The 26,967-nt window shown below is 39.8% G+C and overlaps 2 protein-coding genes across 2 annotated transcripts in view; one reads left to right on the top strand and one right to left on the bottom strand.

Annotated features, from left to right (window-relative positions):
• Positions 1-8,940, bottom strand: part of PDE6H (phosphodiesterase 6H) — a 23,596-nt gene extending 14,656 nt beyond the window's left edge. The window contains exon 1 of the mRNA XM_041736963.1: positions 8,827-8,940. Coding sequence (XP_041592897.1) covers positions 8,827-8,939 — 113 coding nt within the window. The 5' untranslated portion in view covers position 8,940. The remainder of the gene's footprint in view (positions 1-8,826) is intronic.
• Positions 7,397-26,893, top strand: ARHGDIB (Rho GDP dissociation inhibitor beta). Its single transcript, XM_041736962.1, has 6 exons — positions 7,397-7,528; positions 16,865-17,048; positions 17,697-17,780; positions 20,564-20,640; positions 24,091-24,154; positions 26,194-26,893. Exons 2-6 carry the CDS (start codon positions 16,871-16,873, stop codon positions 26,391-26,393), a joined length of 603 nt encoding a protein of 200 aa, XP_041592896.1. The 5' UTR covers positions 7,397-7,528; positions 16,865-16,870; the 3' UTR covers positions 26,394-26,893.
• Positions 26,894-26,967: the final 74 nt, after the last annotated feature.

The raw sequence follows: 26,967 nt of genomic DNA, 5'->3' as shown, positions 1-26,967 counted from the left end.
GACATGATTGTTTACATAGAAAATCCTAAGGAATCTGCATTTTAAAACTATCCGATAAGCTAATAAGTGAGTTCAGTAATGTTGAAGCCTATAATTTTTTTAAGATTTTATTTATTTATTCATCAGAGACACAGAGAAAGGCAGAGACATAGGCAGAGGGAGAAGCAGGCTCCTCACAGGGATCCTGATGTGAGACTCAGTCCGTAAACTGGAATCACACCCTGAGCCAAAGGCAGATGCTCAACCGCTGAGCCACCCAGATATCCCAGAAGCATACTAAATTAATATAGAAAAATCTATTGCATTTATATGTAACAATGAATAAATGGAAACTGACATTTAAAAAGTAACATAATTCACAATTGCTCTAAAGAAAATGAAAGCTTAGGTATAAATCTAACAAAGCATGCACAAGATTCACATGATTAAAAACTACAAAATCTAATTTAAAAGAACTCAAAACAACCTAAATAGTTGAAAAAACATATACCATGCTTATGGATTAGAAAACTCAACATAATAAAGACGTCAATTCTCACTAAATTGATCTCTTTTTATTGCAATTCCTTTCAAAATCTCAGCAAAGCTTTCTGTAGACACAGATAAATTTATTCCAAAATTTATAGCCAAGACCAATTTTGAAAAAGAAGAAAGTAGGGTGGGAAGGAATCACTCTTCCTATTGTTAAGGCTTACTATATAGCTACAGTAATCAAGACAATGTGGTATGGACAAGGTGATAGATACACGGATCAGTGGAACAGTAAAGAACACAAGTGTGTACCTACACAAACATGCCCAATTAATTTTTGATAGAGGTGCAAAAGCAACTAAATGGAAGGAGGAAAGTCTGTTCAACAAATGGTGCTGGGGAATGAACGTCTAAGTCCTGGACAAATGGTGCTGAGCATTGACATTTTATTCATGGACATCCACAAGGAAACAAACAAAAACAGTGAATTTTAACCTAAATTTCACACTTTAAGCACCTAAAATTCCACACCTAACTGCCAGACCTTGTATATAAACTAGTTCAAGGTGTATCACAGACTTACACGTACAATGTAAATCTATAAAGATTTAGAAAAGAAATAGAAAATTTTCAGGGCCTTGTAATAAGCAATGAGGCCTTAGACTTGCCAGCAAATGTACTTAACAGGAAAATCTAATGTATTTGACCTCATCGAAATTAACTTTTCTGAGGGGGGCACATGATGGGATGAGCACTGGGTGATATGCTATATGTTGGCAAATTGAACAAAAGAAAGAAAGAAAAAGAAAGGAAAGAAAGAAAGAAAGAAAGAAAGAAAGAAAGAAAGAAAGAAAGAAAGAAAGAAAGAAAGAAAGAAATTACAACTTTTGTTCTGTGAAAAACTCTTTTAAGAGAATAAAAAGACAAACTTCATGTTGGGAGCAAATATTTGCAAATTACACATCCAACAAAGGATTTACATCTAGAATATACAAAGAACTGTCAAAACTCAATATTAAAAAGGCAAACATGCCAATTAGAAAATGGACAAAAAATACAAATAAACATTTCACTGATGATAATTATACAGATGGCAATAAGCACATAAATAGATGTTCACCATAATCATCCATTAGGGAAATGCAAATTAAAACCACAATGAGGAAATGAATCAGGTATGGCTATCTGGGAGAAGAGCATTCCTCAGAGAGAATAACTCCTGAAATGGGAACTCACTTCTCATGTAACGATTATCAAGGGAGCAGGGACTAGAATGGAGAAAAGAGGAGTCTGGAGTGGTGCAAGGGGCCAGATCATGAGAGCATGAGTTATCTAATAACAAAAAAATTACCTCAGAATTTGGCAGCTCATAACAATAAAAATTTATTATATTCCATGGTTTCTGAAGGTCTATTCAGGAGTAGTGTAACTGGGGGGTTCCTGCTCTGTCTTTCATGAGGGGGAGTCGGGCTGCTGGGACTGCAGTCATCAGGAGCTGGAAGATTCACTTCCTACATAGCTCACTCGCATGGCTGTCAGCAGAAATCCCCAGTTTCTCACCATGTAGACCACTCTATATGTCACTCACATGTCACTTCAGTATCCTTATGACATGGCACCTAGCTTCCCCCAGAACAAATGATCTAAGAGATCAAGAAAGAAGGTACAATGTCTTTTATAACATAGCTTCAAAACTGATTGTAGCATCACTTTTGCCATGCTCTATTGGTCACACAGACCAAACCTTATACAACGTGATCAAGGATGATACCAGGATCATTGGTGCCATTTTGGAGACTGCTCACCACAATGAGCAAACCTGCAGACCATGGTAAGTGCTTCCATTTTATTGCAAATGGGTAAGAGGTCCCTAGAAGTTTCAGGTGGAAGGAATGATCTAGTCATGAGTGTGCTTCTTACTCTGGCTACTTTGAGAATAAAGCATTAGGCTGTTATGGAAGTGGAAAAAATACAAGGAAGCTATCTTAAAAGTCCACCGGAGGCATGATGATGTACAGCTAGGCTGTTAGCAGAGGAGATGAAAAGTAGCCAGCAGGTTATATACTGAAAGCAGAGTTTGCATAAAACAGGTTATTCCTAGATGTGGCCAACTTTTCTTTTTATACTTTCTCAGCGTTGTCTTATCCATTTCTATGGTTTAAACCAGTGTTTCTCAAATGTCACAATTTACCTGAACAGTTTTTTAAAACAGATTCCTGGCTCCAACCCTAGAGATTCTGTTATCATGGGTCTGGATTTGGCCTAATAATTTGCATTTCCAACAAATTCCTGGATGATGCCCATCTGCTGATCCACAGACCACACTTTGGGTAACTTGTTTGAAGCCACTATCCATAGCCTGATGAAGTATGAATCATTAGTCTACAGTTGAAATCTAGGCTTATATATCTTTCTGTCTATAGAAAAAGTACAGTTGAAATGGTACAGTTGTTTTCTTTTTTCTCTTAAGATTTTATTTATTTATTCATGAGAAACACAGAAAGAGAGGCAGAGACATAGGCAGAGGGAGAAGTAGGCTCCCTGCGGGGAGCCCCATGTGGAACTTGATCCCAGGACCCAGGATCATGACCTGAACCAAAGGCAGACATTCAACCACTGAGCCACTCAGGCATCCATGGCACAGTTGTTTTCAAATTCAACATGTCCAAACTTAAGTCATAATCTCCCCCAACACACCTGATTTTTCTTTTTTATTTTCTATATCAATTGATGGTACAACCAAGAACCCTGTCATTCCTGAAATAAACCTGTAAGTCCTTGCCCCTCTTCATCATCATTCTTCACATCCCTCCAAAGACCAAGTCATGCCAATGTCACCTAAGTATTTCTTGCAGCTGACCACCTCTGTCTATCCCCGCTGTGAGTACTTTAGTTAAGGCTTAAATAGTCTCCAACCTGGTTTTGTTCCCATCAAACCCATCAACACAGCTACCAAAGAAAACTACAGGGTAAAACACAAAACTGTTCAGGGGACTCCTTTATTTTTTTGTGGTTCTCCATCACTGACAGGATCAAGACCAAGTTCCTTATTCGCATAGCATAAGAGGTCTATTAGGATGTGACCCTCCACCTGCCCCACTCCAGGCACATTTATCATCATTATATGATGTTCATTTTGAAGTCCAGCAACCTGGAGCTGCTTCTTTATAACTCCCGCACATACATTTTAGGATGCCACACCTTTCTCATGGTTTCCCTTTCCTCAAATGCCTTCTCCTCCACTTCCAACACTTCCCATGTCAAGTACCCAATGTCTACTCACTTGGTAGACTTGGCACTGTAGTCACTTCCTCCAAGATGTATTCCTTGATGTCCTTGCTAACTTCTTTCATAATACACTGTGTACATTTCTTTTCCCAAGCTCACCCAAAAAATTAATTTGTTTATTTCTGTCTTTCTCATTACATTATTAGCAACATAAGGTCTAGGACTGTGACTTAGGAGTGGGTTTATCTCTGCTGCTATGCACAGTTGCTGGGATATAGCTGGGAATTCTTAAGGACTTGTTGAATTTGGAAATGAATCTTTATACCAAGGCCATGAGCCCCTGCAGAATACAGATTGGTCTCCGTGACTCCTATGGACACATGACTATACTCATATTCATGTTTGTTCTTCCCCAAGGCAACACTCTAACCAGAGGAAAGAAAGGGAGCAGGAGTGTAGAATGTAGGTATTTCTATCTAATTTAGAAAGATACATATCTACTAAGGAACTTTGCTCAGTTTTTTGCATAATTCAGGTAAATATTATGATAGCCATTCCACATAATACAAGACATGTAAGACACAGCCCCTTCCTTACACATTTTATATTTTGATGTAGAAATAACTCTACTATTCAGAAAATAATTACTTAACACAAAGCAGTGCCTACCAGAGTCCTAAATTAAATTGTATAAACAGTTCACACTCTAATTCAGAAAAAAAATATAATCTAGGATCTAGGATAAGATCAACGCTGGAAATCTTCAATGAAAAAGAAGGTAATATATAAGATATATATATATATATATTTGAGATGTGTGTTGGCTGATGGTGAGCACTTAGATGAAAAAGACTCTCTCCCAGTCAATCTCATATGTAGTCTGCAATAATAAGCATCAAAATGTAATGTGGAAATGATGATGGTGATGATTTTTTTTAGCCTCAATCATTTATTGAGTATTGAGCAGTTACTCTATAGTACTCACTCTGCTGGATGCTTCCTCACACATTATTTCCAACACTTCCTGCAATGTTGGATTTCGATATCATTCCTCTTTTACAGGTGGGTAAACTGAGGCTTGAAGAAACGAAACCATGGCCGGAGATACATTGATGGGAAGACACAGAGCCAGGACATCCATGGAACTGCAATGCCCCACTTCCGCCCCCTAGCCAGCCTGCTAACAGTGCCTTGTGGACACATTTCTGAATGGACAGCATTCAGGGTTGAAAGTCATCTCTGAGAATTTATTGTCTCAACATGGAGCCACAAAGAAATAGGTCTGTGCAAAAAGAGAAAGCTTTAACAGTCTGCCATAGCCTTTTGCCACTTTTTGAGGCCCATGACCCATGGAAGATTTGTCTAGAATTTACCTTTCAGTCATATGCTTGTAACAACAAAGAAAAGATGGAAAATACTTTAATGGTTTGGTCATTTTTTTTTAAAGATTTTTTATTTATTTATTCATGAGAGACACAGAAACAGAGAGAGAGAGACAGAAGCAGGCTCCATGCAGGGAAGCCCAACCCCCATCCCATGCAGGGAGCCCGACGTGGGAGTCGATCCCAGGTCTCCAGGATCACGCCCTGGGCGGAGGGCGGCGCTAAACTGCTGAGCCACCCGGGCTGCCCGTTTTGGTCATTTTTCTGGAAACTCTTATGCAGGTTTCCAAGTCCTGTTGATTTCATTTGGTAGCAGCTAAGATCCTTAAAGGAAGAGCATCCTTACTGCTCGAAGGAGAAGTCTCCCATGGTAGGCCTCTTCAAAGAGTCTCTTTGCCTCTTTTCCCAACTGATATACACAGGTCAATAGTGAACTATGAAAAATGAGAAATGGGAATTTCAGAGAGATCCCTGCCCTGAAGTGACGTCAGGAGGTATTTTAGGAAAACATGACAGTTGTCCTCTAAGCTACTGAAAGCCCATTGCTATATCATCAAGAAAGGGCTTTAAATTAGCAATTCTTAATCCTTTTGAGATAATGGACTGTTTGAGAATTTGCTGAAAGTTATGAACGCTCTCTCCCACCCCATTAAATACACACACACTGCACACATACGTACTGATTTACAGACACTTCTTAGGGGCTTCCCTACCTTCTAATGTCCATACACAATGCAATGCATTAAGGAATATTTTAGAGATACATTAAGCTTGACAGGAAAAAATAACAAACAACAAAAAAAAAAACCCTGTTTGACTAGTTCTGTCTTCCTTAATAACGTGAGAAATAGGGAGTGGCATGTAGACTATGAATCTACCATCCCCAATTTTTAAATCCTTCTTGTTCTAAATAATTTATTCTATCTGGGTTATTTTTTAGTTATCTGTCACCCCTAGAACATAATTTCCACAAGAGAGCAGAGAGTTTGTCTGGTGTCTACTGCTGTTTCACTGGTACTTACAACAGTAGCTGCGGGGGAAAAAGGTGCTCCACAAATATTATTGAAAGAAGAAATGTGTCCCCTCTTGAGAGTACTGAGCTACAAAATTTACTCTCTTCCATGTGAATTAATATTTGCTTCGATTTATAATTCAGTCGGATACTTTCAAGGGCTAGTTTCTATCCATATCATTTTGAAATTTACAAACTAAGTTTGTATTCGGTTTTCAGTACTTTTGCTAATTTTAATTATATACTGTTTTCCTTTTTCTATTTTTCTATATTAATATTTTTTCTCCCACCAAATGACCACCATCTTGACTGTTTCGGTTCCGGTGACTAAAGATAACAATCTATCTGGTAGCCTCAATTTACAAAATAAGTGGAACAAAATGCAGCATGTTTAAACGACAGCAAAATAAATGCCAATTTCTCCAAATATACTTGCTTGATTGGTCAGCTCTACACATGTTGAAACAATGTAAATACTGAATATTGAAATGTTAACATAAATAAGCATTTTTTTATTGACAGCAGCATCCGCAGTGTATGGAATAAATGTGGCTTCAATGTTTAAACAATGTTCCTTTAAATGGTTTAAATATGGCAACTTGTTCCCATTTAAATTACTTCACAAACCATTTCCTTAAATATGGTATGAAGTCAATTTTAGTACTTGTTAAATTACCACACATTCTGAGTTAGAAGACTATGAATTAAATGAAGTTTTAAGCTATTTTGTAATCCGCGTTCCTAGGTTTAATCAAAAGCAGTGCCTTACTTTTTTATTAATTAAATAAATTAGTGAAAACTACAGCAAGTAACATTTGATTGTGCTGCAGTAAAAAGCTACATTTTGAAATTATAACTAGCAAAACCAAAAACCTGTTTGAGGGCAATTTTTTTAAGTTTAAGGCCACGTATACACAGTTAACATTTGTAATTCCTTGCCATGCTGCATTCGCTGCCAGCAAACTCTCAAGATATCTGGCTGATAAGAAAGCTGGCAGAGACCAGATAGGAACAGAAGTCAGTGGTATGAAGTAAAGCTGATGTGAATCTATTGCTACTGGTTTTAGGCTACTTGCCTCAGTAAGCTTATGCACAGCAATGACTCGATTTTTAGACATATCCACACAATTATCCATAGCACTCAAAGGTTATGGCCTCAGTGCCCTTGCATGAACACTCATGCATGTCTGTGTCCACACTCATATGGGCAGTCGTGTTCCGACATGTGCCATTAATTGACAAGAACACTGTTCAGTTGACTGATCAAGAGATATGCAGTGCAAAGGAACAGGATTTGAGACAGCCCAGGGTTTCCTCTTCTAGTAGGTTTAAAACATTTTTTTTTCCTCACTAACTTCCTTCCTGTTCTAACTGCCAGTACTCAGAAGGCAGAGTGAGAGACAGAGGCACCCCAGAGAGCTGTGAGCCACTGAATGTAAGTTGAAATACCTCGAGGTCGGGAGGCTATAGGCGGGCACAGGGAGAAAGGGAGGCAAGCTCTCAGCTAGCCTAGGACCCTCTCCAGCTTACTTTCTTTAGATTATCTCTGAAACAAACTTTATGATAAGAAAGTACAGTTCTGCAGAGAAGGGGAAGTCAGAGCAGAGAATCTTAGCAATGACTCAGGGGAGAGAGCTCAGTGAGGGAGAGGAGGGTGTGCCCTGCAGTCCAGGGAAAGAGATCCTGAGTGTCTGGAAAAAGGACTATGAGTGCAATTACTGGGCCGTGCCCGGAGGGGTTTCCTACAAGGTAGGAGTGGGCATCCAGCCAAATTCAGAAGCAAAAAGACTGTAGACCCAAACTGGTGTGGAACATGCTAGTAGATGAGGGGTTGCTGCTGGGGTGGAGATATGTGGTTTCCTGTTTTTAGGTAGATGTAAAGAGACTGATTGAAAAGAAAAAAGATAAAGACTCAAAGCTGTCAAGCATTAAACTGTTTTTCACTAAAGAATTTTTCTGGTGATATAGGAGAAATGCATAAGGAAAGCTTCCCTTAGGGTACTGTGGGGTTTAACCATCAAGGGGGAGGAATGGTAGGACAGTGTTATTTACTCATCAGTCATAGAGGGATTGATTTCTACCATTAACAAAGACCACTTAGTAAATCCCTGCAGTCAGATGGGCAGAAAGGTAGTTGCTGTTGTTGCTTTAAAAAAAAAAAGTTAATAATAATAATAATAATATAAATAATAATAGCTCTTTACATCTGAGAGAACTAAAAGCAAATATAGAAGACACCAAATAATTTATTAAGAGATGGGTTCTACATCCAGTTAGCCCCACTAGGACACCTGATCCCTGAGCCTTCAAAACGTAAAGGACTGAATTTGGTGACCATTAGGAGCGCTTTAGGCATGATCTGAAATTCTTTCTTCCCTGTAGAGGATGCTCCCGTCAGCACGTTTTATCAACCTGGTGTGTAATTAAACTCTAGACATAGGGTTACTTGTGACCTGGGTCTGATAAATCCTGGGCTGTTCCTTCCTTCAAGGTCGAGGAAGGCTGACTGCTCTCCCAGAGAGGTCCCAGAGTCACCCTTTCCCATGAAGCCACTGGTATCAGGGCTAACATGTTGGGTCCTCCCTGCAGGACTGAAAGAGCAAGGGAAATCAAGAGGTTTGGCCACAGGCAGACATCACTGATGTTTGCCACTGCTTTGTTTCGTTAAGGTTACAAGAAAATATCCTTCCCCAACCCAAACATGACATAAGCGTAGTAATAAGATCATCTTACTCTTTCGTGAGAGGTGTAGAGTTCTGAGAGAAGGGTTCATTCTCCATTCGTGCCGCCCAGACCCAGCACACGTGAAATAACCATGTTACAGATGAGCAAAAACTGACTGGCATGTTCCAGAAACTGGGATTTAGTTCTTCCTTGTTTGGGAGAGCATGAATTTGTCCCCAGGGAAGTATGCTGGGAGCAACATTGAGGTTTGGTTTTCGGTGGAAGCTCAGCAAGGCAGAGTCATTCTGATGGAAAGATTGGCTTGGGCCAATTTATGGGAACATGATATATTACAGATTTCAGCTAGCAGGAAGAGAGAAGCCCCAGAGACTACAAACTAGGCAGATAGAGGAAGAGAACCAACATCTGTTAAGTGCCTTTTCTTTGTCAAGCCTGGTGGTAGAAACTTTCAAATTTGAATCCTGAGAGGATAGTAAGTGTTAAATTATTTGACTAAAGTCACAGGAAAAAAAAAAAAAAAAAGAACCAATAGCTACAATGCCTTAGAAGGACATTTTAGGAAATGTCCCATGGGGGGAAATTTTCTTTAACCCCACATTCTGGGCATCCTTGTTCGTAGGCAGCGTTGTGCTGTCCAGGACCCTGGATTAAAGTCCCCACTGGCATACCTAGGGATGGCTCTCATGTTGCTCTCACAACTTCAATGTTCATCCCTTGTGTGAGCACTGATCGAATAGCTCTGGGCTGTGGTTTCCGTAGCCAGAGCTAGTAAAAATTCACTTGAGCTTTCTAAAAGGGGCTGATATTCCCAGCACAAGTGATAATGTCTTTACTTATTTTCATACTTGATTTAAAACTTCAGTGACTGTATGGAATTATGGCAGGACAGCCTTTTGCCCAATGATGGCTGACTTGATGCAGTTGTCATCGAGAATTATTTGAAAGAAAGATTTGTGAGAATCCTGAGCATAGTAAATAACTTCACAGGGTAGATGCTCGGCCAAGTTGAATGGGTCCACTGAGTTCTCCTTCCTTTTGCATAGGAGTTGGGGTTGGGAGAGTATCCTGTGAATATCCAGGGGAGAAAGAGTGTATCATTTCTCTCACAGAGGGAAATGTTAAAGAATTCTGCTTCTAATAATCTGTACCCTTCTCTGGATTGATTTTTTTTTAATTTTATTTATTTATTCATAAGAAACACACACAGAGAAAGAGAGAGGCAGAGACATAGGCAGAAGGAGAAGCAGGTTCCCTTCAGGGAGCCCGATGCGAGACTCAATCCCAGGACCCCAGGATCCCGCCCTGAGGGGAAGGCAGATGCTCAACCACTGAGCCACCCAGGTGTCCCCATGATTGATTTTAATGTTTATTGTACCTAACAAGACACTGTCCTCTCAGACACCAAGTTGGTTCTCCTCATTCAGCTTTACTATTTCAGATGTTCTCCATAGGGTTAAGATGGTAGAGAGCAGCACTGAGGAACCCAGGAGGCACCAATCCTTCTATGTTGCTAAGACATTCTCAGAAACCATGGAGGACTCTAGGACCAAGACAGCTTCTGGTGCCCCAAGGGGTAAACTTGGATTCCCCAAATAAGCTAAATCACTAGGTAGGCAGCAAAGTAGACCCAAATCCTTGACTGGCTCTACCATGTCAGCAGTCCTTCAGGGATGGCCCAACTCTCCATGGCCTCTTCTAGAGCTGCAGCCCCAGGTTTGGAGAAAATGAGATGTATCCTAGTCAGCAGGGAGAGGATGTGACAGGGTGACAGAGAATGCTGATGTTTGCATAGGTACTTCTCTGATGGAAATCCCCCTACTTCTGGTACTTCCATATTTCTCTGTCTCTCTCTCATCTCCCTTTTTCTATCTCATATTCATGATCAGTACATCTAGATGCATAATCAGGCCACTTTGGAACATGGGTTAAATCTCTGCAGGGCCAAAGGAAATTCTGTCCCCTGGCTGTGCCTGTGTCTTTTATCATTTCTCATCATCCACAGAGTGAACTCTGGCTTCAATTATAAAAGGGAGCAATAAATAGAATCTAAAATGAAGTTGTTCATATGGGAGCTTTTTAAAGAAATATAAAGTGACAGTCCCATTCTAAGGTTGATTCAGTTACTAAACAATCCTGGCAATTCCCAGAACTTCTTGTCTCTTCCGTACTCCTCAAAGAAGCAAATTCTATTTTTAAGATGGAAGGAGTGGACATTGTCAACACTGCAGATCCAAGAGCAAGCATTGGGTGCCTAGGGCGTCAGTTACCTTGCTTCACAGAAGTTGTGCAACAGAACAGATAGCCCCACAGGGCAGGGAGCAGAGGAAGAGAATGGGTAGTTTATTGAACATCTACTATTGCCAGGATCGTCTGAGAAATTTTCATGTGTTTTCTCCAACTCTTCAACTCCATAAAGAAAGATCATTATTCCCACACTACTGGTGGAAAACCTGGGGCTCACTGTGGCTGATAATTTGCTTCAGTCCTGCAATAAGTCAACACAGAACCACATTTTGAATCTCTGGCCACTGGATTCAAAGTCCATATCCTAGTAGGCATTGAAGATCACCTTTCTTTGCATTAACCAGATGATCTGTTTCATCTGAACTCAAGAGTTTCACCTTTTCTTGCCCTCTGCTTATTTGGAACTGCATTAATGAACCAGACAAGTGTGCTCTGTCCTGAGATTGCTGCAAATCCCTAAGTGTATTTCACTTTCAGTATCTTGGACATTTCACGGGACTTGCAAGCAAAACCACCAATTTGTGCTCGACATAGTCATGCCATGAGTAACCATCCTAACTTAATGTGGCATTTTAATTGGGCCTGAGAGGATTAAGTTCCTATCTCAGCACGCCTATCTCTTACACTGCTTCACTGCATAGCAAACATGAGTGTGTGAGGGCTTCGCTGTGAAAATTCATCTGTGGAGGCACCTGTGAAGTAAAAAACAAAGGCAATGAGTACCAAACACACACACATACTCACACATACACACACACACAAAATATGTGTTTTGGGGCCTGATAGTTAGATTCCATACTAACCTCGTTAAACATGTAATTGTTCATTCTCCATTTCACTTTCACTGTGTAAAAAACCAAACTCAAAATGACCTCCAAACAAACAAAACACCTCTGCTCTTTGTAGGACAGTGGGTGAGCTGCAGAGGAAGGTGAGAAAAGGCCAGCCAGAAAGTTCTACACAGATGGACTGGGTTCCCCCCAACCCCACCTCCACTTCCTCTTTTCTTTTCTCATTTCAGAGGCTTCTTTGAATTAAGGAGCATTCAAGTCATTGAAGTAGGAAGAGGCTTCAGAGATCCTTCTGATGCAATGATTTCTTTTTCTTTTTTTTTTTTTTTTCTTGTCCTACCACTCTGAAACCTCTTTATTCTGTACTCATTTTGTAGAAAACTGCCCATTCGAAACAACCAACCAGACATTGTGGACCAGATAACAAATAAAGAGCCAATGCCATCATCCTTGGACTAGCCCAAAGGGAGGTTCTCCAGACAAACCCCCCCTCCACTTCGCTCTCATATCACCACCCAAATGCAATGATTTCATTTTGCAGAGGGCAAAACTGGAGTGCAGAGAGGTTCAGGGACTTGTGCAAGGTGACACGGGACAGAGTTGCCCTGAAATCCTCTTTATGTGATGCCTCTCTGTCTCAGTAAAGCCTGCAGAGTTTTGCAAAGAAGCACATTTCCCTCTGCCTGGACACTCTCAGGATAGGGTACCAAGATGACTAATGGGTTCTACAATTTCATTTTTACTTCTTACTGGAGACAGCTAGAGCAACAGACATAGCACCTGCAAGCCAGACAACCTGGCTCAGATGGTAATTCTGCTCCTCACACAACAGGTCAGCTTGGGCAAGTTACTTAACTGAACTTTAGTTTCCTAACCTGTAAGAGAATGATGATAATGCCCACCCTCGAGACTGTAGTAAGGACCAATGAGATAATGCTCGAGAAAGCATTTAGCACTGTGTATGATAACTAATATAAATATCATCATCAGTGATAAAGCCAGTTGTTCTTTGGATACTTGAAGGTAGTTGTAGAATTTCTGTAAAATGCCTAGTCTCCCTTTCACAGGCATAGCCCACAGAAAAATGATGATGTGTGTGACTCAGTATGTACACAGAGTTTGGGAAATTATTTATCTACTAACTACATAAGCCATTATGGCTGAGGCTTCAGCAGAATCTGAGGTTTCCCAGAGGTGAATTGTGGAATTAAAAATGCAGTTCCTGGGGACCCCTGAGTGGCTCCATGGCTTAGGGCCGGCCTTCAGCCCAGGACATGATTCTGGAGTCCCGGGATCGAGTCCTGCTTTGGGCTTCCTGCGTGGAGCCTGCTTCTCCCTCTGCCTGTGTCTCTGCCTCTCTCTCTCTGTCTCTCATGAATAAATAAATAAAATATTTTTAAAAAATGCAGTTTCTTTGGAGAGTTCACGCAAATTTGAGATATTAAAACCGAGATTGGCTAAGTCTCTTATGTACACAAGTGAAATAAGGTAACTGAATGTCTGAAGCTCTCTCTAACGATTAATCTCATCTGGGTTGCTCTTCATCTGTCCCTGACTCAGGGCTGCAGGGCAGGACAAATCTACAGGTGGAGAGCTTCGAAAAAGAACACACCTAGAGGTGGTCTGCTCCAACCCCCCAAACCTCAAGAGAAGGAGAATAAGACCCACAGTGGTTGAACTATTTGCTCAAGGTGTTACAGCAGATTAGTATCAAAGCCAGAGCCAACACCCATGCATGATGAGATGTAGTTCAATGAAGAGATAATTATCCAAAATCAACTAGATTGACCATGAAAATCTTCCCCTAAAGAGCTGCACCCCATGCACATTTGCTCCCCAACTGGGCTTGGGTTCATATTCTTTCAAACACAGACGTTATCTGATTTCTCCTTCTGCTTCTACATATCCAGCATTTGGGGTTTGATAAACATGATTCTTGCCTGGAAGCTAGGTTGGGTCGCTGATTTGGCCAGGCTTCCGAAAGAAGCAAGCTTCCTCTTTAACGTTCAACTCTCTGCTTCATGTTTCCAAGAAATCACAGTTTCAAGGTCATGTTTCTAAACTTGGACTCCAGTAATGTCTCTGGACTGCATACACCATCTCATGGGCATATCCTTTTTGTCCTTTTATGAGGATTGTGACTTTCATCAGATTTTTAAAAAGACCTGTAATTTCCAAAAAGATTAAGAACCATCAATCAGTCCATAGTAGTTGTCCATCTTCCAACTCCTTCTCCACTTTGGAGAGTATGTGGTGATCATCAAATATTATGTTTTAAAGAAGGTTTCCTGGAGAATTGTTTTTTCTAGTTCTTTATTTGCTGTATTATTATATTTTTATCTTTTTCTAATCAGCTTTGAGCTGGTTTGAACTCATCTGGCTTTATATCTCTTTTTCACATGCTATATAATTAACAGTATCTCAGTGTGGTCCTGAATTTCCTCCTCTTTACTGCAGCAATACAGAATCTCAAGTTATCTTCTGCTATTATATGCCTTTCAAATAAATTTGTGTTTCATTTTTATGAAGCAATTATTATCTGTTTGCAATGAATCAAGGAAATTTGTAATTGATATAAGTCTCAGAAGTACCAATAAAAATATCAGGATCTAGAAGACTAATAAATTGACTTGCCAGTGATCACACAGATGTGGTCAAATCCTGTCCTAGATCATGTCTTTGTCTTTTTCTCTCCCCTTCTCTCTCTCTCTCTTTCTCTCTCTCTCATTTTCCTTTCAAAATTGAGATTTCAAGGTGCAGAATAGTAATTCCCTGCAGGTTATGGAAATCACCTGGAGCTAGTTAGTGGGTGGGTGTGATGTTGTTATCTTCTGCAGGTGACTTGTTAGAACCAAGCAATATATTCCAGAAAGGCCTGTCCAAGAGATCCAAGACATCCTCATCTGTAGATAGGCTTCCTGATGATCTGTCCACCTATTTGTCATGTGACTTCCACTCTAGGTATCTTGTCAGGGTCCTGGATATCACCAGAGGAGAACCTCTCTCTCCTGATTAATCTCATCTGGACTGCTCTTCATCTGCCCCTTAGTGATTGTCCTCAAATGCCCCATAACCTCCAATATCCACCCACTGCATCCTTATTATTTTTCCAACCAGTCCATTCACTTTCCCTGAGTGTTGTTTGGAATACCAGTTGACCTGGTCACAATCTTTATTATGCTGTTCTCAAGAGGCTTAGCTATGAGTGGTGCTGAGTCTTCAGCTGAGGCAAGAGTTGCCATAGGAACAAGCCTGCATGTTTCCTTCCTGCACAGGAAGTAGACCTGGGCATTGCAATGCTGTTTGCAGACTTGATCAAGCTCATGGTGCTTGGCCTGCTATTTTGCTAGAAGAGGATTGATGCACTGAGAGATAGCATTTCTTTTTATTCTCTATTTTTTCCTTCTTTTTCTGCTAAAATTGTTTTTACTTGATTTCACTTCCAAATTATTTTCCTTTCTAATGCCAATGATGGAGACATTGAAACTCAAAACCTCAGCTGATTTTGGCCAGAGATAGCTTCACCCCCTGAGGGACTTTACAGAGGTTTGCAAAGTCACTCAGGATGAGATGTGCTGGATATTGTCTAGAGTTGTGCCACTTAGGATCAATGTAGTCTTTAACCACAGGCAGGGAAGACACTTACTCTTGGGGGAAGATTACAGGAAATCAGGAAATTATCTCCTTGCCCAAATCCCTCCCGTGTTTCCCTAAATAGCTCCATTGCTGCCAGCCACAGGCCCGAAATTCTTCTAGTTTATTAGGACACTGCAGTTCATCCAGCTATGGAAATTTGGGCATTTCTCTTAACCTCTAAATTGCAGTTTTCTCAATGATTGCATGGCAGGTTGGAATATCTCACCTCTAGGGGTCTTTTCTGCTCTGAAAATCTCTGACTATATATATGTTAAAACAAATTAATTTTTATTTTTTTTATTTTTTATTTTTTAAATTAATTTTTATTGGTGTTCAATTTACCAACATACAGAGAAAACAAATTAATTTTTAAATCTATTATTCAGTCACTAACAGTTAAGGGTGAATAATCCTATTAGAATCTCCCCCTCAATATTTTAACACATAGCAAATAAGTGGAGGTGATGAGGGAAGGAGACTCCAGGGTTTGCCCAGGTGAGGTCTTAGAGCATAAAGTCACTAGCAATCTGGTGAGGTAAGGGAGATACTCAAAGGGAAGGGGACCTAAAAAAGAGAGATCAATGAAAGGTAAAAGTAAAATAAAGACATGCTAATCCTTACCATCTTGTCTGGAGGAACTTAAAGAGTCTTTTGGTATTTTATGTCATTTCAAAAGAACAGAAGATCCTTAGGTGTAGATCCAAATATATCAAACAATGGGGTTTGATAAATTGTCTAAACTATTCAATTATTATGAGAGATTCAGGAGAAACACAGAACCTGGTATCTGCCCTCAGGGAGTTATTAGCGGTGTTGGATGGAAACCATTTAGACACCTCAGGCAGGTGTCACGGGGGCCTACAATGCTGCATGACTTACCTTTGAAGTATTTCAGGAGTTCAGAGAAAAATTCAATAACGGGAAGAAGCCAACCATTACTTTAGCTCCCTGTGTTTTGAAATCATCATCACAGAGATTATACAACGCTAAGAGCTCTGACACTAAAGGAGGGGCTGGATTTAGAGGACTGTGGTTATTTCTAGAATTGTTTGAACTGGGGCTATCTGCTCATTAGTTGGGATCACTTGTGTTATGTTGTTTCACTTGTACATTATTCACAAATGAGCTATTTCATTCTTGTCAGTTCTACTCAATGAATAGGAGACATTGGTCACAGTACAGAGAAATTCAGGAAGGTCAGAGAAAAGACCAAATGCTTTCTATGCTTATTGCATAAAAAGTAGTGAGATTAAACTAGGGGGAAAAATGCCCTGGAAAATCACTGATGACTACAGAAGTCAGTTAGGTCAAGGTTGGTGCTACCAGAAGCCCCAAAGACATTTTTCATATACACTGACTTTTGGATAATGGACTATCATTCTCTCTCTCTCTCTCTCTCTCTCTCTCTGAAATAGATCAAAATGACTGAAAAGGCCCCAGAAGCACACCTGGAGGAGGATGTCGATGAGCTGGACAGCAAGCTCAACTATAAGCCTCCACCCCAGAAATCCCTGAAAGAGCTACAGGAGATGGACAAAGATGATGAAAGTCTAATCAAATACAAGAAAACACTCCTGGGGGACGGCCCTGTGGTGGCAGGTATATGTGGGGGGGGGGATGGGGGGCAGGTGGAAGGAGCCCTATAAGGCATAGATTTCAGGAACTCAGGAGCAGGTGCAGAAGACAGAGTACCAAATGTTACTAGAGCTAAGTGAGTGAGGCACAATCTATATGTGCTACATAAAGTTATGGGCTATCGGATGACGTTTTTTTTGGAGAGAAAATGCAAGTCAGCATTGAAAGAAGCAAAAATTACACATGAGGGGGATTTAGAAAGAACTCCAGACTACCACTTAAAATTGTATTCTCTCCATCCTCTCACATTTTCTCTCCTTCTCTTTCTCACTCCTTCCTTTCCTAACCATTCATCTCTTTCACAGACACAACAGCAGAAAAAGATGTAGATGGGCAGTGCCCTAGCAGAGGAACTTGCCCACAGCCACCCAGGAAATGTTTGCTGTTGGTAACTAAGGCAGACCTGCAAGTGTCTGAAGCAGAAATAGCACTGCTCTAATTTATAAGGTCATTACGCCTGACATGATGCACCTGCCCCTTCCATTTCTATTGCCAGTCCGGATAGAGATATCACTTTTCTTTTTATGTTCCCTCTCTTCTACTCAAAAGACACACACACACTGTACACACATGTCTTTTCTCTATGTTTACATTCTTTTTTGAATCCTGCAGACCCAACAGCCCCCAATGTCACGGTCACCCGGCTTACCCTGGTTTGTGAGAGTGCCCCAGGACCGATCACCATGGACCTCACTGGTAAGTGGACACATCTGTTCTGCTCAAAGGGGCCCAGTGATAGGGGAAACTTAATCTCTGGGAACATTTAATCTGTCCCCCTCCCAGCAAAAGGAAGTGCCACTAAGGTGAATCCCAAACAAACATATGCTAGGACCAGTTCACAAATCATTGCTCTCACAGTACACAGTATTTACCGTGCTTACTGAAAAATCCAATCTCTGTCTCTATGTAATGGAACACAGACAGTACAGTCATAAGTATTGGATATATTTACTTGTATCATTATATTTACTTCAGATTTTTATCTCCACACAGCAGCATGGGAATGACTTACTATTCACATAAAAAGACTGATGATGGAAATATTAAGAATCAAGCTGTATGCTTCTGAAATGTAATATTCATACAATCTAAATATCAGAGAATATTGATCTTATATCAACTCAAGAACTCACCTGAAAGCAAGGAGGAATCTAAAACCTTTCAATTAGTGCTGGGAATTCCACGGTTAAGTACCATTTTAGCTTAAAGCTCTGATTCTTGTATAAGCAACTTAACCCACTAAAGATGTATAAATTAAGGTGTTATTTCCTTTCCTCTTATTGTGACAAGGGTCAAGTCCTTGCCTGATACTTAAATCTTATGGAGATAGAGGCTGAGAAGGTGGGTATTTTGGAGGCAATGTGCATCTGAGAGGAATGAGGGAAGGGCCACAGAGCCAGGAGGTTGGAGGCATCTGAGGCAGATCTTCAGGGAAAAAGAACATTATTCCCAGAATCAAAAGGTGATCTCGTGAGACAGAGGAAAGCATGACTCCTTAGCAGCTAGGTGATTCCCCTCTCACAGGACATATCCACTCTTGACCTTATATGGGCTTATTTGTCTGAAGGAGGAAATCAGAGGCTGAGAAGACACACTTCCCCTTCAACTGAAATCATTACAGCAGACATAAATTCAACTACCCCCACCTTCTAGTATCTCTCTAGGACAATCTCTCTCTCTCTCTCTTTCTCTCTCTCTCTCTCTCTCTCTTACCAGGACTCAGGCCTCTTCCTGTGTGAAATTGTGTAACATTACCAGGTATAACCGTCAGTTTGTGAGATAAGGTCTGAATTAGTGCTAAGGAAATCAATGGGCCTGATGACATTGCAGGGAAAACTCAATTTCTTTCACTTTCTTAGCATCGGGATGCCCAAATATGGTTTTCTGTCACCAAGAAGCTGCTGAGTTGAAGCCTAGCGTGTGTGTGCATATATATATGCCTGTGTGTGTGTGTGTGTATATATGCACACACACATACACATATATATAATACACATAATATATATAGTATATATACAAAATACATAGTATATTATATACATATAATACATATATGCAGTATACACATAGTGTGTGTATATATACATATATAATGTATAGAATATATAAAAATATATAATATATTTATTATATACAAATAATATATATACTACATATACAGTGTGTAAATATATATACATATATACATTATATGTACATCACATATCCATATAATATGCATGGTATATAGTATATATACAAAATATATGGTATATTTATTATATACATACTATATACACATAGTGTGTGTATATATACACATGTGCACACATATACATGGTATGAAGCACATGCACAGAACTAAATAAAACACACACAGAGAGAGACACACGCACACATACACTCACCCCTGAAGTCAGATGGTACAGGGTCACACTGGGAGAAGAACAGAGAGTGCTTACGTCTCTAACCAGAGTACCAGAATCAGAGTCAGATCCTGGTTTTATGGGGCCCAAAGTTTTTATCACTTAAGTGACTTTCCTGAAGAAAAATAATGTGAGATTACAAATGCAAATGCAAAGTTAAGTACAAAAGTGAATGTATATTTAGAACAATAAAAAGGAGCCAAACAAGTAAATTTTTTAAAGCTAGAAAATGCCACAGACGTCACCAAATCTACAAAACCAAATAGCTGGGATCCCTGGGTGGCGCAGCGGTTTCGTGCCTGCCTTTGGCCCAGGGCGCGATCCTGGAGACCCAGGATCGAATCCCACATCAGGCTCCCGGTGCATGGAGCCTGCTTCTCCCTCTGCCTATGTCTCTGCCTCTCTCTCTCTCTCTCTCTCTGTGTGTGTGACTTTCATAAATAAATAAAAATTTAAAAAAAAAAAAAAACAAAACCAAATAGCTGATACTCTTATATTTTTCTTTTATTTATTTATTTGAAGGGCAGGGACATATTCTTTAATCATCTCTTTGTTTGGCCACATATACAATATCATTTTCAATAGAGAAAATAAAAAGGTAATTCAGGCTTTCCTCTGGGATGACTGGTTGAAATTTGTTTTTATTAAAGACATTGTCAGGGCAGCTATTTGGCTCAGTTGGTAGAGCATGCATCCCTCAATCATGAGGTCATGAATTCAAGCCCCACCTTGGGCATGGAGCCTACTTTAAAAAAGAAAAAAAAAAGACATTGTTGTACATAACTCTTTGATGACCATACCTTGTATATTTTAGCATTATCATCAAACTTGGGGGGGGGAGTGCTATCACATTTTTTTCATATCTAGCTGTAAGATTTCAGCCATTTCAAGGGCAGGTGCCTATGTGCCTATGTGTGTGCATGTACATGTGTAATCTCAAATATTCTTCAAGTTGAGGTCCACATGCACCATGTTGTGATGGGCCCAGCAAACAGCTCTGGGGTTTAAACTTCAATCATCTCCTTGTATTTCTCCTTCTGAGGAGAATAAACTCTTTCTAAATCTGCTCTACAGGGGATCTTGAAGCCCTCAAAAAAGAAACTTTTGTGCTAAAGGAAGGTGTTGAATACAGAGTCAAAATTCACTTCAAAGTAAGTATCTTGCCCTGCATATATTTATAAAGTCTGCATTCTTCCTATAATCAGAGATAGAAAAAATCAAATGTCTTGCATTATGTTGTCATAGTTTTTGTGGTTTTTCCCCTGGATCTGGACTGTACTCTCCCCAATTCTGAGCTCGACCTGTTGAGGCCCACCATTACTTCACACCTTTGCCCTACCAGAACCTTCTCCTTGAAATCTCCGCTGATCACTTCACCCACTGGGAACTCTGGATGCTCCCATCCATGACGTACTCCCTGCTTTATCTTGTACCATTTGTGCGATTTCTTCCCTGTACAGCCCAAGCGCCCTGAGAAAGGAGAGATTATATATCTCTTTTTTCCAATGTTTTACATAAAACTATGTAATTTATGTAAATATGTAAAATGTAAACTTTTTACATATTTAGTGGATATGTATTGAGGAATCAATAAATGTATGAATCAATTAATAGTAAGAAATGGAACAGATAGAGAGCCTTAGTTCTAATTGCTCAAGGATTATATAAATCCAGGGAGTGTGGACCTTGGTAAATAACTGGAAATTACAATTATAGTTGTGGAGCAAGCAAATAGGTATGAGCAAAAACTAAACAGGAGATAAATTGACATATAATGAATAGACATATTGCCCCAGTGAACAGCCAAAAGCAAAAAAGGAAAATAATCTTGGCTGAAAACAAATAAGTCAGAAATGTACTATTTGCTCTTAGTTGCTTATATTTGCCTTGGTTGCCCTTCTCAGCATATTCTTCAGGGCCACCAAGGAAGATCCCATCTGCCCTCTGTGTTTGAACACTGGGCTCTTCTTTCCCCCCCTCATTCAGGGTCTGTGAACAATCACTGCGTACCATATATAAATATGCCTCAAAATAATTTCATTCTGAAAATATTTGTTGACACCTACTCTATAATATGCACTGAGCTATGGTTCACTTGCTTGTTTCCTATAGTATTATTTATTATTGAAGTACCTGAGAGTCTGATATTATATCCAAATATGCCCATTATATTATTATATTATTATACTATTATATATATTATATTATATTATTATTATTATATCCAAGGCATTATATCCAAATAGGCTTAGGATAGGTTACACACTGGTTGAATTTTTAATCATTGGTGCTACGACTTTAATTTGTCAATTTAGTAAGCCAGTTTGTACCAAATGAAACAGGACAGGTAAATTTTGATGGGAATAAGATCAGAAGGAAAGTCTGGGGTATGGGCTTCAGCTATGGATGGGAAGGCCGAAGAGAATGTAGTAGTTGCTATTATGCATTAAGGTGATGGAGGAAGAGGGTACAGAAAGGAGTTTTCAAGTCCCATCTGCTTCAGAGGCTTAGCATTTTCTTAAGAGAAAAACCGCTCTCTGTGTGTGACTCACACAAAGTTGAACCAATCTGTGGCCAGTCCTAGTGTGAAGCAACCATTAGAAGAAACACCAGCTTAAAATTGGAAATAATTGAGAACCAATTTAAATCTTTACTGACATCTGTTGAAAAATATCTAAGACAATTTGCATTTATAACACCAGCAACACATCACAAAACCCTCTTGCATTATCTTTCTCCTAATTGCACTCGGTGTTCTCTTTCTTCCCTGCAAACTTCATGGCTCTCTCTAAAACTTGGCCTGGGATGTTTCTTTTAATTTCTTTGCCTTTTCCTCCTGCTTCCCAAGGAAATGCAGTACATTCTCTCTGACTTCCATAGCTGTCATGTCACTAAGGCTTCTTCCTTCTGGGAAGAAGGAGAGCAATATAGCGGGGCATACAGATGGAAGAAGAGAATACTATGAATATTCATACTTTTCTCTTACTCATCTCAAACATATTTATATTAAAAGATCCCTTGGGGGCACCTGGGTGGCTAAGTCAGTTAAGTGGTTAAGCATCCAGCTCTTGATTTCAGCTCAGGTCATGATCTCAAGGTCCTGAGATCGAGCCCCATATTCGGCCTGTCCTAGGCAAGGAGCCCACTTAAGATTCACTCCCTCTCCCTCTGCCCTTCCCACCCTCTCAGATAGATGATAGATAGATGATAGATAGATAGATAGATAGATAGATAGATAGATAGATAGATAGATAGATGATAGATAGATAGATAGATGGAACTATCTATCTACTGCTCTATGGAGCAGTAGAAAAACAGAGGATTCTGTTTTGAAGTCCTTACTGCTGAATAGCAATTACCATTCCTGTTTTTAAGTCTTTTTGCTACCGGACCACATCTCCCATGAGGCCCAAAGGACTAGCTGAGAGACTTCTAGAAAATGCATTCCCTTTTTTCCTATTTGTATGAGCCACATCTGGCAGAGTAATCAGAATGTTTGGGTGTCATTTTAGCACAATTTCTTTGATGAAGCTGTTTCCATTCTGTCTGCTTTTGATAGATTTATACTATAGATTTTACCAAGTGACAGTCTAGAACCTAAGCCAGCAGTGTTTGCTGCTGTGCTAGCTCATCACCAACGAAACAAAATGTAGCACTGAAAAATTGGTTTAATTACTCTGACCAAAACAAATAGGCAGCCATAATTACTATTGGGAGAAATTATTTGAAGATGCTTTCATTCTTCATCTTGGCAAACAATTAACTAAGCTCTCCAGTACTGACGCAACCTCCGTTTTGTTTGTATAAACATGAGTGCTGTATAAAATTAATGGACAGCCCAGTTCAATCCTAAGTAAAATGAATCATGGAAAAACAAAGTGCTTGTGCTGTGTATATTTTCATCCTGTTTTAGTGACCTTTCTTTGAAAGGCCTGGGGAAGTGGTGACATCTCTGACAACATCTGAAAAGGACAGACATCCAAAATGCTTGCCAGACATGAGTGGATTTCACCCATTATTTATATGTAGGGAAGATGTTTCTGGGGGCCCATCTCCTCATCATTAGACTCCAATCTCAGTGAAATTATGGGTGCAACCATCTTCTAGACTCAATTTTCATTATAGCTTTTTTCCTTGTTGTTTGTTTTTCATGCTAGGTGGATCATTTCTGAGGTTAGGGTTTTCAGGTATTCATATAACATTTTCCATTGGTACCTTTGTAGCCTTTGCTGAGACAAGGATGGTCTTCTGGCCAGCAGTATAGGGAGGGAGAGCTCAAGATCATTCTTTGGACTTTTAGAGGAAGGAAAAATGTAATGAAGAATATTGAGACAATGTTTTAATTAAACACACCCCACTCCCAAACCGAATAGCACAGTATTTGATGATTAAAACCAAATTGGCAATGTCGAGTCTTGTGATCTCCTCTCCAATCTCTGCCTCACCACCACACTAAATGAAAATAATAGCACTTACTCTGAACGAACTCTTAACCTTCTTTCAGCTTCAAAGAAGACTCAGCTAGGTAGGATAAGCATGAAAGATAAGGAAAAATGAAGACCATTTTTAATCTGAGTTGCTTGGATCCTTCCTGCCTACAGGTGAACAGGGATATTGTGTCAGGCCTGAAATACGTTCAACATACCTATCGGACTGGGGTGAAAGGTAAGGGACCCACACTTCACGCTGTCCCAAACTCTGCTCCCTGCTGATACTTAAACTTCTGCTTATTAATAATTGTAGTCATAGACTCATTTAAAAATCTGACAAAAAGCTTTGGACACTCTCCCAGGAAGGAGCACACATATACCCCTAACCTAGACATTAATGGCAAGGCCTACATTCAGAGACCGAGTTTAGACTCGATCAACAACTAACCTTCAGCATTCAGCTTCTGTGATTTAAGCTTATTATTCATAAAGGAGAAGTGTAACCAAGATAAGTTTGAATAAAAATGGACTATATTAAAATACCCTCAAAAGTAAAAAATAAATAAATAAATAAATAATAAATAAATAAATGAAAAAGAAAAATTAAAAAAAAAAACTTTTAAAAGAAGCAGTTCACAGGTATAAACCTAAGTGTCAGAGAAATCCAAGACTGGAAGGATCTATCCAGTGGTGTGTTTTTTGGGAACAGGAGTTGGCAGTAGCATGTGGGCAGGTGTGGAGTGGGGTGGGGGAGCAGCACTTAATTTTTAAAACAAAGAAATAGAATTCTTTCTAAATTAAGAAAAGCTATGGTTGAGACATAATATGACATATGATCTGCAGTTGCACTTGACAAATTGTACCTAAACCGTAGCTGCCTTGGGGAACTGTCTTCAGTTTCCTTCCATTATTATCAGCAGGGAGAAATGAAATTTGGAAAGGTGATAGAAGTACTTATACAGTCCCCTTTTACCTTGGGTGCTCTCTTCTTCCAGGGGTGTGAAGCAGTAAGGCACAAGTCAGTTCCACCAAATTACTAAACAAAGGATTAGGGGGAAAATTGTTTGACAAATTTTCATGACATAGACAACCACTCCATTATCCAAATCCCACAGAAGATTGTTGACCTGGAAGATCTTAACTGGTCTTTCCAGTACCGAGTCTCATGAAAAAAATAGTTCAGTTTCCTATTTTCCTTTGGGTAAAAAGATTATGTTGCCTCACTTAGGCAAGAGGATGATGATATGCCTGTAGCTGTTTGTCCAAACTTATTGACAACACTGAACATCTAAGTACACATTGCCTGCCTGTGTACCTACTGACCTTTAGTTATTCTTTCTAATGCCCTACCTTTTTAAATATATATCCCCGTTATTCACCTATTAATAACTTTGGTTCGCTATTTTCAACATTTGAACCAGTTCTTCACTTTTTTTTAACCAAATTATTGACTTCCCCCTTCCATCTGGTATTTCCATTCATGAGTTCTGTTCATTCTGATCACCAGCTGTTACCTTAACCCCAACTAATATGTTCATAGAACGAGAGTTGTAGATAGAAGACCCTTGAGGCTCACTGTATATAAAAAGAAGCAGAGTCCCAGAAATGTTATGTGATGTAAGTGATTGCAAAGCTGAGACCAGAACTCAGATCCCAATTAATGAGAGACTTTTAATGGTATAATCTGCTATATCTCCATAAAAAAAGGGTCTTGATCCCCATGGATTTAAGGTGCTGATTTCCCAACTTTCCTGACAGCATCAGCTGTGATGCTTTTTAAAAACATTGATTCTTGGGGTGCCTGGGTGGCTCAGTCGGTTAAGCGTCTGCCCTTGTCTCAGGTACTGATCTCAGGGTCCTGGGGTCAGGCTCCCTGCCCAGCAAGGAGTCTGCTTCTCCCTCTTCCTCTGACCCTCCCCTTTCTTGTGCTCTTTCTCATTCACTTTCTCAAATAAAATCTTTTAAATAAATAAATACATAAATGAATGAATGAATGAATAAATAAATAAATGCACTGATTCTTGGCACTGCTCATAGCAGATTACTGATCCATAGTCCCTGAAAGTGAAACTGTATTATTAAAAGACACTCCAATAAAAAAATATTTTAAAGGAAAAAAAAAAAATTCCCCAGGTAAATCTGATGTTTAGCTAAGCTTGGAAACTATGGCTTTTGGGTTTGATCGCCGTAGGCTGTACTCCAAATGTTCCAGTTTTCTGTGTTTGCTTTTCTTCTGTCTGACTCTTCCCCTAATGAACTTTTCTTTCTTCCTAGTGGATAAAGCAACATTTATGGTTGGCAGCTACGGGCCTCGGCCGGAAGAGTATGAGTTCCTGACTCCAGCTGAGGAGGCTCCCAAGGGCATGCTGGCTCGAGGCACTTACCACAACAAGTCCTTCTTCACTGATGATGACAAGCATGACCACCTTACTTGGGAGTGGAACCTGTCCATTAAGAAGGAGTGGACAGAATGAGTGCATCTGCCCATCCCTTTCCCTACCCTGCCACCCAGAAGTACCTTCTCAGTCATGTTCACTACCCAATCCCTCCCCCCATTCACAGCTGGATCCCTTCCTCAATGCTCCCCACTTTCTGTTATCAATGTATCTTAAGGCACCATGTCTCTCAAAGTGTTCACTAGCACAAGATGCTTAAAACCCAGACTTTAATCCTGCCCATTCCTTCTGGTCCCCCATCATGACCAGATCTTCAAAATTCTTCATTTCAATACCCATTTAATAGTTCCTTCTATTTTTTCCCATTTGAGCAACTAGAGGCCAGGAAATAGGCAAACTATCACTAACAGTCCTTTTGCCTTGGGTTCCAGTAGCTCATTCCCAACCCTGGATTCTTCTGTGGTTGCTGCTGGTTCAATGAAGGTCCCTAATCACATTCCCTACCAGTTGGGGTTCTTCTTTTCTGGGAGACACTGTAAAGAGCACAAGAGAGTAAATAAAACAGTTGTATGATCTGACTGAGACCTTCACTTCCCTGCTTTCTTCCTTTGAACAAATATGATAACTAAATCGTTTATGTTCATGAGTTTCC

This window comes from Vulpes lagopus, chromosome 21, assembly GCF_018345385.1.
Source record: "Vulpes lagopus strain Blue_001 chromosome 21, ASM1834538v1, whole genome shotgun sequence".
NCBI lineage: Eukaryota > Metazoa > Chordata > Mammalia > Carnivora > Canidae > Vulpes > Vulpes lagopus.
This window is presented reverse-complemented; position numbering and strand designations above follow the sequence as displayed.

Coding starts and splice junctions, on each gene's coding strand:
- ARHGDIB (XM_041736962.1), top strand. CDS start 16,871: ATGACTGAAAAGGCCCCAGAAGCACACCTGGAGGAGGATGTCGATGAG. Junction 17,781..20,563: donor GATCACCATGGACCTCACTG/GTAAGTGGACAC, acceptor TCTGCTCTACAG/GGGATCTTGAAGCCCTCAAA. Junction 20,641..24,090: donor GAGTCAAAATTCACTTCAAA/GTAAGTATCTTG, acceptor TCCTGCCTACAG/GTGAACAGGGATATTGTGTC.